An 18,489-nucleotide genomic window follows, 5' to 3' on the forward strand; every position below is an offset into this window, starting at 1 on the left:
TTTTTGTAAAAGCAGAATTTAGCAGGCTAGCTAGGAGGGGTAGGGGTAGTGGAATATTTTTAGACACAGCTGGACCCTCAGCACAGGTTGGCTGGCCTTGAGTCAAGCTGGGCCCTCAGCACAGGCTTTGAGTCGAGCTGAACCCTCAGGATAGGCTGGCTGGACCCTCATTATTTTTATACAGCTGGATCCTCAGCACAGGCTGGCTGGCCTTGAGTCAAGCTGGGCTCTACAAGGGGGCCAAACAGCTACAGAACACACATAGTGATTTGATATTGATACCTTGGTTCAATATCAATATTGCTTCCTGGCTCCTTCCAATAGCAAATAAGGCATGGTTAAGTAATTGTTGTGGGGAATAGTAATGACCACTTTTCTTACGCCTTTAAAGTTGTATTTTTATATTTTGATGAGTTTTTAATGATTGTTTGACCCTGTGGATTATAAGGAATATCTGTTGTATGTTTATTATTTTTATTATTGTGTACAGAACTTAGAAAAAGCTTGTGAGGTATAAGTTGGACCACTGTCAGTTTTTATTTTTGGTAGTCTCAAAATAGAAAAACAAGCTAAAAGATGTTGAATCACATCCTTTATAGCTTTGCTAGTTTTAGTTGTAGTCACTACAGTATGTGACTAGGTGTCCACTGTCACATGTACATAAGCCAGTCTCTCAAACTTAGGGATATGGGTGACATCTATCTGTTAGAAGATCTGACACTTTGATCCTCTGGGATTAACTCTCATCTTTAGTGGATGATAAACATCAGGGCACTGTCTGAAGTTTTTACAATTTGTTTAGCTTGTTTCCTGGTGATATTAAACATTTTTCTAAGTTAAAACATTCTGATGATGTAAAGCACGGCTATTGATAGCTTGTTTTAATAATTCTGTAATAGTATGTAATTTAGTAAGCATATCTGTCATATGATTACCTAAATATAAATGTCTTGGAAGGTGAGAATGTCCCCTAACGTGTCTTATGTAGATTTTTTTGACTTTGTTTTTGTAACAACTTTTGTAGTTTTTGTAACAGCAGAGTGATTGAGTTTTTAGACAATAAGGCTGTTTTAATATTTGGAAAAAGATGAACTATGTATTTTGAATCTGTATAAAGGTTAAATGTTTTATGTAAAAATTTTAAAGCAGTGATGACTAATAATCTCTGCTTGTTGGGTAGAAATCTGTTGTGACTTTTTTATAATTGGTGGTCTATCTGTAGTATATACTGCTGAAGTTTCTTTTGAGGATCCATCAGTAAACAACAAAAGGGCTCTTGTTACAGGATCTTTTGTTATTTTTGAAGGAAAAATAATATTTGTCTCTTTCACAAATTTTATTATAAGGTGTTGACATACATGAAATTTTATTTGACCTATATAATATGATAGAGCAATTTTCTAATGGTTGCATGTCTGTAAAAGTCTTTAATTGTTTTTTGTTATAAGAATAATTATTTTTTGTATTTTTAAAAAATAACTTTTGAGATCTTAATTTTTTTTATGATTGACTACACATATACAACTAGGAAGAAACCATTTCTACTTGTGGATGAAGCAAATATATCTATTTTAAGACTCTGTCCCGCCAGAGGCAAGCGGTGGGTGAATAACTGTTTTTAATATAATAAGAGATCAAGGCTTAGTATAATTAATTTGTTATACTCTGGCATCCTGCATCCTTTGTTTTATTAGTTTTAGTTGTTGTAAGGTTTTTTGTGTTAACTGTCTGGGAGATCTTGGATCTGGATCTCCTTTTAGAGTTTTAAGCATATGATGTAATTGTCTAGTAGTAATTTTAAAATAAGGTTTAATCTAATTTATATTTTAAAATAATTTTTGAAAATCATTAAGTAATCCTAAGTTGTAACTTTTATGACATAATACAGTTGTTATAGTTTTTTCCAAGTAATTAATTGGTTTATTATACTGTATTTTGTTAGGGGCTATAACCAATCTATATTGAGTTAAAGATTCAACCATATCTTTAAGAATGAATTTAGTCAATTTTTTGTTATAAGAATATCATTTATTATTGTAGAATAAAGTTATTTTTATATTTACTTTTTACAGATTTTAATCTTTGATCCACAAATTTTTGACAAAGAGTGGGACTACTTTTTATTCCCTGTAGCAAAACTTTTTACTGATACCTTTGAAAAGGTGTTTGAAAGTTAACTGAAGGTGTGTTAAATGTAAATTTGAGAATCTGTAGGATGTAATTTAATAGCGAAAAGACAATCTTTTAGATTTATGACAATAATATAATAGTTTTGGGGAATAGCAATAGGGGAAGGAAGACCAGGTTGAAGGGCCCCCACTGCATGTATAGTCTTATTTACAGTTCTTAAATCTTGTAAAAATCTCTGTCTCCCTGATTTTATAAAAATAACAAACACAGGATTATTTTATGGACTATTTTATTTTTTATGTCTTGTATCTAATTGCTTTTTAACAAGTTGTTTTAATGTCTAAATCTAAACAGGCTCCTCATTTATCTATGAAATTTTATCTGTATATAATTCAATATTTTTGAATTTTTTTTTACCTTGATGGTAATTGTCCATTAAATCTTGTTTTTACTAATTGTTCTCTCTCATAAGAGAAAGTGGATAATCTTTATCTACTGTAAGATCTGACGCTGTACTTTTTGGTGTTGTTTTTGGCATTTCTAAGATGTTAGATTTAGGGGCAAGAGGATTTAAGCTACTTTGTTTTTTTTGTGTGTGTGTGTCCTTTTTTTACTTTTGGGTTGAGGGCTTGCCCCTCATCCCTTTTTCTTTTCTCCCCAACTGTAAGGGGGCTTTCATCTTTGTGAGACTTTGATTTACACTCATATTTTTAATTTATATATATATATACACACACACCAAGGACATCACCCCAGGGGCTTATTTATCTTTTGGAGGTCTGTTTTTCTTTGGAGTAGTCACCTCTAAGGTGACCCTGCTGACCACAAGAAAAACATGGAAAATTTTAATCGTTATTTCCTTTTAAGTTTTGACAGCGTAAGAATGTTTTTCTTATAAAGGTACAGCGCAGGCTATTTTCTGAACCTAGTGTTGGCTGAGGCATCTACAGTCCCTGTTTTTTAAATTAGTTTTTGGCAGAGTATTGGCATTTTTTATGTAAGTTGTTTTAATAATATGTTCGATCTTTTAGAGGGAGGAAGCATCTTATTTAGTGTTTCTTTTAGTCTGGCTTTAATGGAGCAGCCTCCTCCTTAGAGGGTGCTTCCTTTGTGAAGAAATCTATTTTAGGTTTGTCTGATAACAAATCTCTAATATTTACCCACAAGGAAAATGTCTGTGTTGGTATCTGACTTGGACCATGGGCTTTATAGACTCTTTTTATTATTTTATTTTATTTTATTTTTCGAGACAGGGTCTCTCTGTGTTAGCCTTGGCTGTCCTGGCCTCGCTTTTAAACCAGGCTGGCCTTGAACTCACAGAAATCCTCCTGCCTCTTTAATCCCGAGTGCTGGGATTAAAGGCATGCGTTTTAGATTTCTAAAGACAGGCTTTCCTTGAGAACCAGCGACTCACTTTTAAGAAAAAGTTATAAAATTTTGTCAAACTCTTTTTTACACCTTTACCCTTTAACATATGACTTGAAACTGTCAGAAACCTAACTCTGTTTTTGGACTGAGATTGTCCCATAGTTTTTACCTACTTGCCTCCTTAGTTTAGCCTTTTTTTTTTTTTTTTTTGAGTCTCTACGGTGAGGTCCTTATTTTTGTTTGAAAAAAGTATTTAAAAATAGGAGAGCTAGCTTACCTTGTTTTAAGCCACATGTTGGGTGCCACGTGTCACGGACCAGCTCAGTTAGGGATGGGTCCTTGAGAACAGGAGTTCTTGGAGTGTCGGTGACCAGAAAATAAGGCAGTTGACAAACAGAGTAACTCAAAATTGAGTTTTGCATCTCAGTGTATTTTGTAGCTGACCAGTTTAAGTTTTTAAACATTTATTTTAAAAGCAGGGGGGCTTTGTGGTGGTTACAGTCTCCGTGGAGTAGGTTCAAGGGGATCAGTGAGCAATCAAGCATACACAGAACAGGGTACTGATAATGTTGTCATAATTTGAATTACAACTCTAAATGAAGCAATACAAGGTACAGAACGCACAGTAAAAAATGTCATCATTCCTCAGCAACTGGCTTGGTATCAGTACACAGATGCTTTCCTTGTCAAAGGTCAGCATTCTCTTACTAAATTTTTGTCCAACACCTGGTGCTGAGGTTACAGGAATCAAGGTAGTTTTTGAAACACTCTGTTTCTTGGTAAATGTCACAAGATAGTACCAAATGACTAATTCTTAGCTAGGTTTCTTTGATATGTAGAGAAGACCAGTGGAGCTTGGCAATGAACTTTAAGCTTGAACAGTCCCTGGCGGCAGTCCTGTGTTAACAATGTCTCATAACAACAAACACACCTAAAAAAAAATCCTGATCTGAGAGTAAAGTTTAAAAAATAAGATAGAGAAAATAAAGTTTTAAAAATTAAGATAAAGACAAAAATTGTAAACAAAATGAGAAAAAACCCCTGCAATCAAATTTCTCCTGTCAGGAACATCAGTCCTGTTCCAGGAGATTCTACCTGGTTTGGGGTCGTAGCCTCAGGGCATGTAGTATTTGTCACATAGGCTCCATGGGAGGGGTCATGACACATGTGGTGAAAATGCTTATATACATTAAAAAGAACCCTTTTCACACAGAGTTGCAGAATTTAATTTTAATATAAATTCTGATTGCCTTCTAAGATTTAAAACTTCTTTAAAGGCAGTCACACATTTCTTATCCTTATGTTTTTATTATGTATACTGTTGTGAATAGTGAGCAGAAAATACAAGATAGATGCTATGTCACAATATTTATAACAGTATTTTCTTCCACAGTATGCATTTTCTGATGTGCTTGTAAAAGTGAGCACTTAGAAAAGGATTTGCCATGTTTCTTATACATGCAAGTTCTCTCTTCAGTATGGAATCTATAATGTACTTTAAGTTTTGAAAGCTGGATAAAGGATTTGTCACAGCCTTTGCATTTGTAAGGTTTTCTCCAGTATGAATTTTCTGATGTATTCTAAGATATGAGCTCCTAGTAAAAGATTTGCCACATTCCTTACAGAAGTGATGTCTCACTTCAGAATGAACTCTTTGATGTCTTTACATTTGTAAATTTTCTCTCCACTATGAGTTTTCTGATGTTCTCTAAGAGTTGAAGACTTAGAAAAAGATTTGTCACATTCCTTACAAACATAAGGTTTCTCTCCAGTGTGAGCTCTGTGGTGTCTCCTAAGATGTGATTTCTGGATAAAAGATTTGTTACATTCCATACATTTGTAAGGTTTCTCTCCAGTGTGAATTTTTTGATGTTTTTTAAGAGTTGAGGTCGAAGTAAAGGATTTGTCACATTCCTCACATTTGTAAGGTCTCTCACCAGTATGAGTTCTGTAATGTATTGTAAGGTGTGATAACTGAATATAGCACTTACCACATTCTTTACATTCATATAATTTCTCTAGGGAATGAAATCTCTGATGCCTTTTAAGTGATGAATAGTGGACACATGTTGTGTTACACTCATTACATTTGTAAAGTGTCTCTACAGAATGTCTGCTACCACTATGGATTTTCTGATGGCTTTTAAGCGCTGACAACACACGAAATGACTTTCCACACTCCTTGCAGCTGTAAGGTTTCTCTCCAGTATGAAGTCTTTGATGTGATTTGAGACTTGAGCACTGGGTAAAGGATTTGTCACAAACATTGCACTTGTAGGGTTTCTTTCCAGTATGAATTCTCTGATGTTTTTTAAGAGTCGACTTTACAGTAAAAGATTTGTCACATTCCTTACATTTGTAAGGCTTCTCTCCAGTATGTGTATTCTGATGGCTTTTGAGTGCTGACAACTGACGAAATGACTTTGCACATTCTTTGCATTTGTAAGGTTTCTCCCCAGTATGAAGCCTTTGATGTGTTTTAAGACTTACACACTGGTTAAAGGACTTTTCACAAACATTGCACTTATAGGGTTTCTCTCCAGTATGAATTCTGCGATGTACATTGAGGTTTGAGGAGGAACTGAAGCATTTCCCACATTTCCCACACTGGTGTGGTTTCTCTTCAAGGTAGATTGTTTGTTGAAAAAGACTGTATGTTGAACCAACAATGTCATCATATTCCTCCTGTGTGTGCTCTTTCTTTGCAGTGTAGAGTCTTTGATCTTCAGTAACGTTGGGACACAAATTTAAAGAGTTCTCACAGTATTTAGCTTTGCAAGGTTTTTCTCCACTGTTAAGGCTTTTATGTTTCTCTAGGTTTGACAAGTAAGTAGAGGCATTCCTGTGATTACTACTTCTGTAGGTACTAGACTTTTCTGTAGTTGTACTAGTTTTATAAAGTGAACATTTGGAGCATTCTTGAATCCATTTGCCAAGTCCATTACACTGACAAGACTGCTTTTCAGCATTCACATGTTGATGGGCAGTATCACATATGCAATAGTTCTCTAGAAAATAAGTATAATTCAGATTATTTGGGTGTGGTCCAAAATTAAACATTTGATAAATTACTGCCTGCCTATGCTCTCTCTCAGCAGCAACTATTTAGAATAAATATCCCAGAGGTCAAACTTTTTCTTTTACTATTATATGAATTCTGACAAAAAGAGAGAGAGCATTCAAAGAAGATGAAACACATAATTTAGGAATTAATAAGGGAAGGAGCTCATTAATTAGTTATATCTAGAATACATGTCTATATTTTTAATTGTTTTTCTTTTTCTGAGATAAAGATAATGAAGTAAACTTTTCCAATTCCAAGTTCCCAGCATTTGAACTCACAAATGGAAAAAAAGAGTACTGTTCAGAAGACACAATTCCTTCCAAGATTGAGGTCACTTAAAAGAATGAAAGAGGTTATTTCCCAATAATAATAATAACAATAATAATAGTGGTGAAAGACCCCCGAAGGGAGACCCTCACTCAAGCCTCGGGATGGCGCGCACCCAGAGATACACAAACGACCATCTTGCTGTAAACACATGAGGCAGTTTATTGGCGGAGCTCCGGGTCGACACGTATCTCACGCAGGAGACAGAGGGGTCGACCCAGAAGCCCAGGGGTTAGGGGTTTATATGGGCAAGGGTCGGGGGGAGTGGGAAGTTTCGGCGCGGCCACACACAATTGGTTGTTTCAAACATTTGAACATCAGCAAATTGTGTAGGCAGATCTGGGGTAAGCTCAGACTTAATCATACGGGAACAGTCCTTGGTTCCTGTTTTTCTTGAAACCCGAGGGTAGATGTTTTATCTGAGCTGACAACACATCTGGTTAAACTCAAACCTGGAACATTGTGTGCGGGCCTCAAAGAGGATTAAGCAAACACCATAAAATTGGATGAGGGGTCTTGGCTCATTACTCACTTGATCATGTCCGGTACCTGCTTCTCTCAGGAATTTGTCCTTGTGTATCCTCCCTATCTTTTATGGCCAGCCGGTCCCTGGAACACTCAGTAGGCCTTTGTCTCTTATCTCCGCATTCTTTGTGACTTATCATCTGGGACTTGGGCTAGCATACCTGTCGACCTGCACTTATGAGTTAGAGAGCTCTGCTGTTCTGGTTGCTTTAATGTTAATTAAAAATTTTCCCTTTCATTAGTAGTAGTAGTAGTAGTAGTAGTAGTAGTAGTAGTAGTAGTAGTAGTAATAGTAATAATAATAATAAGTAAAGCATTGGATGTTCAAAAGGTATGAATGGAAAACAAGTATTCTGCCAGATATCCAAGAATAGTGTCAGGAAGCTATAGTCTGGATATATTGTATGTGAAAAGAATCTATGTAAAAGGAAAAATATGTTACGGGTGGAAATATAATGTGCTACGGTGTTCCTGAATGTATATTGGGATCCAAATGAAGGGCGCATGATGCCTGTAAATGAAAGAAGAAAAGGAAAGAGCAAATACCATGAAAAAGTTCTTTTATACTGCCAAATTGTCCTTAGTGTCCTGATTTTTCTAAGATAGCTTAACAGAGAGTTTATAACCTATTAAATCGGTACATATGAAGGATGAGTTAGAAATTTTACAAGCAAAATGTTCTCACCCACAGAGACCAGGTTGCTGTAATTCTCCACCATCACATCAATGAACAAAGCCTTCTGAGAAGAGTCCAGGCATTCCCACTCCTCCTGGGAGAAGTCCACAGCCACATCCCTGAATGTCAACAGACCCTGAAACAAAAAGTACAGATTGACCCCATGACACCAGGCACAGTGCTTTCCTGGGTATAAAGAGACTTAAGGAAGTTATAGATGTAGATGAGCGCGGGCAATTATGCAAAAAGACGATTTCTAGTATAGTCATGAATCTATAATGAATCTTCCAACTCTGTGAAAACATGATAGTCTCAAAATCATATCCATGAGACAAGAACTTAAGGTCTAGATACGATCATCTATATTGTATGGTTACTGTGTTTGTCTCATAGGATCATAGTGTACATGTCTCGCAAGTAAAATTCACAATAAGGAGATGTGATTTTAACTGCTATACATGTAGATAATGTTAATATGGGGCAAAACCTTTAGAAAAACTAGAAAAACAGAAACCAAGAGAACATAGGGAATGCCTTTAAGGACACAGATGGGTAATAGGTTTTTGATTAGAAAAAAGCACCCACAGCATACAAACTAACTCCACAGAAACAGATCTGTACATCAAAGCAAACAATCAGCAGAGCACGCAGATACCACAGAATGGGAGCGAAGATGTACCAGCAACACTCTGGATAGGGGCTCATATGCAGAATTTCCTAAGAATTACAAAAATTAGAATCTATGGAAATAAAACTAACAATCTACAAATGGACAAATAAAGTGTGCACATCTCAAAGACAGGAACACCAGTGGCCAATACATATGGTAAAATGTGGTCATGATCCCTAAAATAGCATCAGAGAAACACAAATTGAATCAACTTGGAATTAGTGCCTCACCCCAGGTACAACGACTGTCATCAACTAATCTGATAACAAATGTTAGGATGTGGAGAGAAAGGAAACCTCAATCACTGTAGAGGTGTTGTGTGTGTGTGTGTGTGTGTGTGTGTGTGTGTGTGTGTGTGTGTGTGTGTGTGTGTTTGGTATAAATTAAAACACTGAAATGAAACCCTGCTTGGAGATGATTAAAAAAATTAAAGCTACAACTAGCATATACATATGACTTAGCTCTTTCACTCCAGGGCTTATACCCAGGGAACTTCACACTCAATGCTAGAGAATATACCTTATGTTTATTGCTGTTTTATTTACCAGCACAAATTGGGATGAACTCAATTGTCTATTAACGTATGAATGGGTAATGCAAATGTTATATATAAATATATACCATTCACTTGAATAGACAAATACAGGAGAAGTGGGAAATGCATTTTTAGTTGCATAGTCTCTGGGATGGTTAATTGCAGTATGTGAATTTTTTTTGTTGTTTGCAACCTTTTTCATAATAAAGTTAAAAAGTGAAAGACTTTCAATGTCCTAAAATATACATTTCCAGAAAAATAATGGACATAACCACTCACCTGGGACATATTTCCTGGAGAATGAGCCGTTTCTTGTTGTTTCTCTTCTTTCAGCAAGGATGAATAGGTGGCTTGCTGCTCTGTTACATAAAGGAGACAAAGGAAGTGAAAATTAATAAGAGCTATTAAAGAACAATGTCAAATCATGTGAAAAGGCCAAGCACCAGATGTCTGGACAATGATCGCAAAGCCAGGAGATCATGGAAAGATATTTAACGCTTAGACAGAGAGCACTGCCAATACTATTGTTGCACCCAGAAACACTTCCTTAAAATTGGTGGAGACATAAGTGCATTTGAAGATAGTCACAAATTAACACAATTCACTTTGCTAAAGCAGCACAATGCATAGCAAATTAGAGCAAAATATGCACAGGAGAATCAGAATAATTATGCAGGAGAATATGAAAAATAATAAAGTTCACTTGAATAGACAAATACAGGAAACATGGGAAAAAATCATCCATGTTCACGACAGGAAACCATTCTTTCTCACAGTGAAGTGTTTGTTGTGTGCCACAAGGAAGGGGGGAGGATACAGTAGGGGGCTCATGGAACAGCAAAATCTTTTATTATTCATAGTAGTTATTCATACATTAAGTGGAGTTGCTGATTGACTAGGGAGTCCTACGAGGACTTGGGAGGAAATACTATAGTTTTAGGTAAAAAAGGCATGAAAACATTTTTCCTTTGATGAAAAAGCAAGGTATATAGATTGGACAGTGAGGTTTTTGCCTACTGAAAAGCATCATTAAAATTGTATCAAGAAGACATCTAAAGAAAACTCAAAACTCTTGCTTGGGACTGACTAACAATCAACCAGTGTTCCATCAAATTTCAAACCTCTGAAATCTCAGGGTAATAACAGCACTGAAGGAGAAATAAATCTGAAATGTTCCTTATATCTACATATCTTAAATTGTTTTTGAAATCCTTAGAACTTATTTAAATTTTTATATCCTTAGACCTTGCATGAACATTGAACCATTTTTTTGGTATCTTTTCCCAGATACATAGTAGTTGTTGCTAAGAACAGTCTTTGTAAAGTATGTTCTTTTAGTGAAAAGTTGTGGTGATTCTCCTGCAGGATTTACAGCAGACAATGAAAAAAACAATCGGGGTGAGGTAAGAATGAAATTCAGCTCAGATCAATTTTATTGTAACCAGTGCTAGAGCAAGACTTCTGGAGTCTGGCTCAGATCATGTTGCTTGGGCCATATTTAAGCACAGCACAATTTTGGGAAAAAAGTATTCTGAGAACAATTAACTCAATCCCAATGCGCAAGTTAAGACATGTTTACATGGTGATTCTTAACAAAGTAGCTGCTTCTTTCACAAGAATGGGACTGTTGATTCAGAGATAGAGCCCAAGATTTAGGGTCTAGGGATCTTGACTGAGTGTCTCTGGATTAGTCTTAGCACTAAGATAGCACAGAAGTCACTTAGACTGTTGTAAAGCACAAGTGACATCATTCATAAGAGTGAGTTTATGTTCTAAAACACAACGCTGAAGATTTAGGGGAAATTGTCTGGGATAAGGAAAAAAAAAACCCATGAATTCTGGTAGATATGGGAAGAGCTTGTCTCACCAGACAGCAAAGAATCACCAGGCTGTGAAACGACATCATTTCTGGCATTCCAGGAAGAACAGCTATACACTTCATTCCGTTGAAGAGGTAAGCTGTGTGTTTAACTTCACTGGCTTCCCTAGGACTTTACTGGTGCTTTTGCTCCTCACACCTCCTCATTTCTAACTTTTAAAAGAAAAAAAAAATAGCAGCATTAAGAGCGGCCACGGTGGAATGTTTTGTCTCTATGGCTACTCTAATATAAGAGAATTGAGATGTATTATTGGGCAGATGCACAGGTTGACCAGGCAACCATCAATTAAGTGTCTCTTTCCAGCAAAGGAAACTCTAAGACAGTCAGTTGTCAATATAATCAGAGACTGAGAGGGATAAATATAATCGAAATGGACTGCCTATCAACTAAAATGACAAGACACTAGTCCATACTCCATTACCTAGACAGTCATCCTATGCTCTTACGATCTGCATTTCAATGAGGAGGCGGAGTATGGAAGAGACTGACGTAGTCTTGTCTAGGTAAAGTAGGGCAATCAACCCTCCAAGGTCCTGATGGTCCAGAGTCCAGGCTTGGCCCTTGCAGTGAGTAAGGAATTGTGACAGTCTTTCCCAGTGGGCATGGTTACCACAATAAGGTGGAGTTCTTTGTCCTTGTGTCCGTTATCTTTCGGGAGACCTTGGTGATCATTACTAGGATCTGAGAGTCTCTGTCTGTCGCAGTAAGTTTAAACATCTTGAATGCCATATTCAGGTCTCTGACAGGTTTGAGGGCTAGTTCCTATCAAGCATATTTGAGTGAATCCTTGTATGTTTTTAATTATTTGCTCATAGAACAGGAGGCTAAATAAGGCTTATTCTCATAATTAATTACATTAGTATTTAGCATGACTACAAATATAGTTTTGAACATATTAAAGAACATGATAATTTATGAGATGACTGACTGTTAACTTTCATTTCTTAAGTATCCTTACTAGTTTACAATAAAAATGACAATTTCTGAATGGAAACACTTTCAGTATCAAGATAAGACTTTTAAAGATAGAGCCTGGGAACTTTCTTGATCCTTATGGTGTAACATTATTGAACATAACAGTTTTCTGTGTGACTCGGTTTAACAAACTATACCTAGATTACCAATGCTAGTAAAAACAAAGAAGTTAGATATATATTTTAAAATCAGTCTCTTTAGCCTGAATAGACTTTATGTAAAGAGAGGCATATTTTCAGGCCAGTGATTATCAAAAATAGTTTGAGTAACTCATTAACATATATTTCTTTAAAAATGTTGGGGTGAATCCAATTATAAAATAAACATCCAACTTTAAGGCAAGATTGTAAAAATGTCTTCTGATCCTCCAAAGGGTCATGACCCAAGTGTTTTGTCAAAGAATCTAAGGTCATTGTCTTATTTCATCTTAAATTCGTAATTTGTCAGTCTCTGGTGTTTAGTTGTGGATCTAATTTTTATTAATTTATTTGGCTATCAGTCATGTATTAATAAAGACAGTCTAAGAACATATCTGTTAAACTGTAAAATGTCCCAAGCATTATACATTTAAACATTTTAAAAAGCTGTTTAAATATATCTAGTACTTAATTTTTTGTAAAACTCCAAAACTATCCTTAAAGTAGTTAAAAATTTTGCAATAGTCTGTTTCTGCAATATAAAAATAAAGTGCATTTTAAGAGTAAAGACACAGAGAACAAGCATAAATTTTAGGAGTCAAAACCAAGTTTTAACATGTAAACAATATAGTGTGTGTATGAATGCATGGAGGTGCACCTTTAACATCTCATTAAAAAGCATTATATTAAATCCTATCTTTTATAAACCGGGATTTTAAGACATGAATTTTCTAAAAAAAATCTTATCTTAAGTTAAATGTAACTTTGGAGTCCTGTTTGCTCGATTGGCTCATTCCATGTGTTGCTGCCAAGAATGGTTCCAACCCTGATTTTTGAATTTTAACTCTTTGTTACAGATTTTTTAAGCCATACCCAATAATTTATAAGACAATTACCTATAACCAGGACATACAGAACATTATGAACTCATGCATTTAAGACCAGTCAAAAAAAATGTAGTGGCCACATGTCTTTATATATTTATACAGACAAACCTTTCCTTACTCCCTCCAGCTTAATTTCTCAATATGGCCACCAGGACCCCAAAGGTTACACCATGCCCATTGTGTGCCATAAGAAGGGGGAGAGAATACTTCAGTGATTAGCATGCCAAGGACCTCCAGTAGAGTTGGGGAGGGTTCTCATGGAGCCTTTCTCATGCCATGATGGGTGTCCAGGTTTGGCTAAGATCTCTTCTTTAACTGTAAGGACAGGAGACATGTTAAGTGTGCCTTCTGCTGGGTCTACAGCAATGAAGGTAGGCCATTCCAGGAAGCAGAAGGTCTGGAGTTTCCCTGGATTCATGCAGGAGCTTTATTGGGCTGTGAAGGATTTGGAAGAATTGAAATACTGTAAAAAGAGGTGTAGTGGGGTCTTCAAGATGGATTGAGAATTCTTCATTTACAAGGAAAGAAGTATGGAAAGGCTGACAATTATGAAAACACAGAGAAACTGGCAGTAGAGGATGGAGGGAAGAGAAGACAGTAAGGAGGACAAATACTCAGACCAATGAAAGAGACATCGGCAAAACAATACAGTCCCAGAGTCAGACTCTTGTCCTAGTTAATTTGGCACACTTGGTTCCATGCCTGAAATTCACAGGGTAAGAGAGGCATCCTTCTTCTTCCTCAACTCAAGGAGTAGTGCTGAGTTCAGCCTTTATATTGAGCCCTAACCCCTTGACTGCGAAGCCTTACCAGAATCTGGAGGGCCTCCCTGACTCTGCTTATGGGATAGTCTCTATCTCATTTCTCAATATGGCTGCCAAGGTAGGACCCCAAAGGTTATATACTGTGTCCTTGTGTGCCATAAGGAAGGGGAGAGAATACTTCAGTGAACTCATAAAAAATCAAAACTTTTATTATTCATACAACATAAACAGAGCTGATGATTGGTCAAAACCTTGTTATTTTGGGTCTATTGTTGTTTTTTTTTCTTGGTAGTCCTGAGCAGAGGCTAAAGCAGGGTTTATAAGCTTAAAAGCTACAAGGATCAGAGCCAATTTACAGTTATAATTTTAACCAATCATAACTGGAGGGTTAGGGACATTCCCAAGTGTTCTATCATTGTCAACTGATGGGATGTAAGTATTTTTGTTCTACCAATCAAATTCACTTGTTCTTTCTGTTGTTAGGCATTATGTTTTGGGGAGGACTTTTACTTAGAGAAGTTTGGTCAGCTTCTGCAAAGTGTCCAGCTCACCTAGGCCCTGGGAATTTGAAACTTGTTTCACTCTGTAGGTAGAATGGAGTCTGAAACCAAAATGGCATCATTTAAGACAAGCTCCTCTACCTTTTCCCAACAAAAGAAAGAAAAATGCTGCCAATAATCCAATGAGATACAACATAAAAATCATATGGTATTAAAAATCCTATTAAAAATCTAGCCACTCTGGAAATCAAAGTGCAGGTACCTCAAATAATCAAATCCTCAAGTTAAATAAACCTACCACAAGACACAGAAGTCCGACTGCTTGGCATTCTCTCAAAAGGCTTGAAATCCTACTCCACGTGGAGGTCTCCTCCATGCTGAAATTGCTGTTAAATTTTGATAGCTACAAAATGGAAACAACTAAAATGTTGTCTATATGAAAAATGGATGGTGAAAATGAGGCTCATATACACTATGGAATATTAATCAGTACTAATGGAAATTGAAATTATGAGCATTGCAGGTAAATTGATAGACCTAGTAAAGACCATATTGAGTGAGGTAACTGAGACACAGAAACATAGACAATTGCATGCCTCCAAAAAGAAGTTCCTAACTCCAAATCTTCAAATGTGAGTACACCTAGAGTAAACATAGTAACCCTGCAAAGCAAAAAGAGATCGTGGTAGGTTGTGTGTAGAGAAATAGAGTGGAGAATCACAGGGAATAAGTGATTTGAGGGGAAACGGACAAACAGGAGGGATTTTATTGTGCAGAAGAGATATAAACCCAGGAAAGTAGAATAAGAGTAAAGATGTCTGAAACAGTCATAAGGAATCATACTATTATCCATCTGCCAAAACTACCCATAATACATATGAATTGCTGTGCATTTAAAGTGCAAATGAAGATTTCCCATTTGGGGCAATCCATAAATTTCTAAAAGAACCACCAACCCTACGCATGTGAGTCCTGCTTTTAATTTGTTGGTCACAGCTGTCCAAGAGACCCCCAAAACATTACAGGCTACTGCTGTTGCCCATGGTTTCCTCCCAGAGGTAGAAAGTGAGTCCCTACTATTGAAGAAGTACCTATCTATATATAATACACTGTACCAGGACTCACAGAGCTTCGTGTGGATTACAGTAAATCCTGTAGAGTAACACAAAGCGGCAGTACTTGACACAAGAGCAGGAACTGACAAATAGTGCTGTGTAACATTCAAAAGATCCACAGAAACAAAAAGTATGAAGAAGCATCCTATCCAGCAGATATATTCATTAGATATCTATTTATAGTACAATGGATTAAGACTTAAAATCTGTCAAAAATTATACAGGAAGCAAATGATGATAATTAATACATAAGCAATGACTTGAACACACCATGCTCAACCACAGTTGAAAGAGCGAACAGGTACATATTAAAAATCTCCACATTGTAAATAAATACTGCAAATTTTATTATATGGAGATTGCAATTCTTCATAGACAGTGTCCATATTCAAGGTCCTAAGCAATAAAAAAATGTTTTAGTATTTTTAAAAATTCAATGGATAAGATTCCTGAAGCAAATGATGCAAACAGACTACAGCATTCAAAAAGAAAGAAGGAAGGGAAGAAAGTAACAGCTGGGTTTAAAACATATTTACTGCCAACACTTAACTTGGGTGGGAGCATGTCAAATTCTAGAAAGTGCTTAAAGCACGACCAATTTCAATTTTTACAGCAAACAGAAATGAACTTAATCTGACCTTATAACACAATGGCTCCCATCCTTAAGATGGAGTCGGGTTGGCCCTTCAGCAGTCCTGCTGTCCTGACTGGATCTGTAGAGCAGGCTGGCATCAGACTCAGAGATGCCCCTGCCTCTGCCTCCTGAGAGCTGGGAATGAGGGGTGTGGCAGCAGCACCTGGCTTATAGTGCCTTTTCTAACTGTGGAAATGCTGTGACCTCACACCCTCAAAAACAGACTGTGCTTTTCAGGTTCTGAGGTGCACATTTCCTTTTTAGTTCTTGTTTTTTTTTTTTTTTTTTTTTTTTTTTTGAGACAGGGTCTGCAGGTGTAGCTATGCGGTGTCCTGGAACTCACTGTGTCCACTAGGCTGGTCTTCTAGTCACTGAGATCCACCTGCCTCTGTTTCTGGATTCCTGGGATTCAAGGCCTGTGCCACCAGGTCTGGCTAAGACATTTTTAGAATGCTGTATTTACTTCACAGAGTGATGGGTAAAAACAGTTTACTTGTAAATGATATTTATAATTGTATGTGTAAAACACAAAATAGTATATATTTCATATCTGATTAAATCTGTAGCCTCTCCTTTCATGACTAGTATCTCAGAGCTCTCAGGGGATGCCAAGTCACCAAGTAAGTTCCCGGGTATAATAGGGGAGTTAGAGTTCATGACTGTAAATTAAAGAGCTTTGTCCTTTTCACTTTCACTACGAGAACAGTGTTTGTAAATACAACAGATAAATTCAAATATTCTACTGGAATATTCTAATAAGAACATTTTGCAACCAGAGGATCTAAGAAAACAAATAAAATCAGGATTATTCTAGTTTACATGACCTAAAATTTATCGACAGGATGGCCTCCACAGCAGAACTTCAGACCAAGCTTCCTTGTGAACAGCAGAGAAACCGATTGGACCCTGGTTCCTCCCGCTGCTTTCCCAGCCTCACAGCTCCTCTGACCTGGGAAATTCCAGTGCAGCCTGGCTGTTTCCAGCTGCTGTGTTGCTGACTGTTGACTCTCTCAAGATGCCCAGTCCTGCACCTTTGACTCAGGGCATTTCAAGCGTCTCTGTGAGGCCCAGCAATGTCCCAGGTCTGCACCAGGAGACTCTCCACGGTATAGACCCGCATTGTTTTCCAGGAATGGTCCGATGCCACTTCAGGTTAGGCTCCTCAGTCCAACTTCCAAGATCTCTCACACACAATGTTTTAGTTTCCTCTCAACGTCACTCTTCTAGCTCCTCCCATTCTACGCACTTCCCCCATAGGCTCTGAAACTCTTTCCGGGGTGAGTGGCCGCACCCCACTGATACTGGTCCCTCCCTCTCAGATTCAGGTTGCATTCCACAGAACTCCAGGGAAGGGCTGCATTGACCCTCTCTGTGCAGCCTCCTCACGTGGTTCCTGCCATCCTAGATTAGAACTGGATCTAGTAGGACGTTGTACTCCTATATCTGACCCTTTAGTGAGTTCTGAACCAATCAGATCAAAGATAGACAGTATAGCCCCTCGACTTGATTACCAACCTATGGGCTACATACTTTAACCAAACAATAAGAGGCTAAATTCAGATGCCAGTGTTCCATTTCCAACACACACACACACACACACACACACACACACACACACACACACACATACACACGGAGCCAAGCCTAATATGTAATTTTGCATATGGTTGGAGGAAAGGGGGGGAGGGGAAAGACATTTGAGGATCTTCGATTTTGAAAAGAAACAGGTGGAAATCAGTGGTCCTCTGATTGCTATATAAGCCCAGGAAATAATTCATCCCGCAGTGTAGTGCTTTCACCACTAGATGGTAGTGTTGCCATTACACTAACTCAGTAATAAGTAGTCTTCTGTGGCTCACGCTGAAAGTGCTGTGGGATGAAACAGGTTTCTGGTGGATGCAGAGATCCCTGGCTGTCCCAGACGCAGAAAATAAGTAAGGTATACGAGTCTAGTCCTTAAAGAGTCACTTGCACCATCCCATTATAGCTCATCCCGTTATAGCTCTGGGAAGACTGAGGAAGAAGAGGTAATTAGGCCATAAAGGAAAAAGGGGAAAGGCTAAGGCATGCCCTTCTCTAGACTCCTTACAGCACGTGTAATCAGTAACCAACAGCCACTGTACTAGCATTGGTCTCACACGAGACCATAACTGTCTAGGAAGGAAACATCTCTCTTTACCTCTCAGCAGCTGGCTATGGATAGATTTTAGGAGAATAATCACAGCTTTTAATTGTTTGTTCTCTTCTGCTAAGTCTACCAGGCACCAACACATAGCTGCAAATCCAGCCTCACAGATGGCTC

General features: G+C 37.3%; 1 protein-coding gene across 1 annotated transcript; it reads right to left on the bottom strand.

Moving 5' to 3' along the window:
• Positions 1–3,479: 3,479 nt before the first annotated feature.
• Positions 3,480–17,404, bottom strand: LOC311592021 (uncharacterized protein). The gene is made up of 4 exons (XM_084771946.1): positions 17,137–17,404; positions 9,575–9,654; positions 8,100–8,226; positions 3,480–6,506 (listed from the first exon to the last, which is right to left on the bottom strand). Exons 2-4 carry the CDS (start codon positions 9,581–9,583, stop codon positions 5,134–5,136), a joined length of 1,509 nt encoding a protein of 502 aa, XP_084628072.1. The 5' UTR covers positions 9,584–9,654; positions 17,137–17,404; the 3' UTR covers positions 3,480–5,133.
• Between the last annotated feature and the right edge of the window lie 1,085 nt (positions 17,405–18,489).

Source organism: Acomys minous, assembly GCF_964271855.1.
Source record: "Acomys minous genome assembly, chromosome: 2".
Lineage (NCBI taxonomy): Eukaryota > Metazoa > Chordata > Mammalia > Rodentia > Muridae > Acomys > Acomys minous.

Coding starts and splice junctions, on each gene's coding strand:
- LOC311592021 (XM_084771946.1), bottom strand. Junction 6,507..8,099: donor CAGCAACCTGGTCTCTGTGG/GTGAGAACATTT, acceptor CTTATTTTCTAG/AGAACTATTGCATATGTGAT.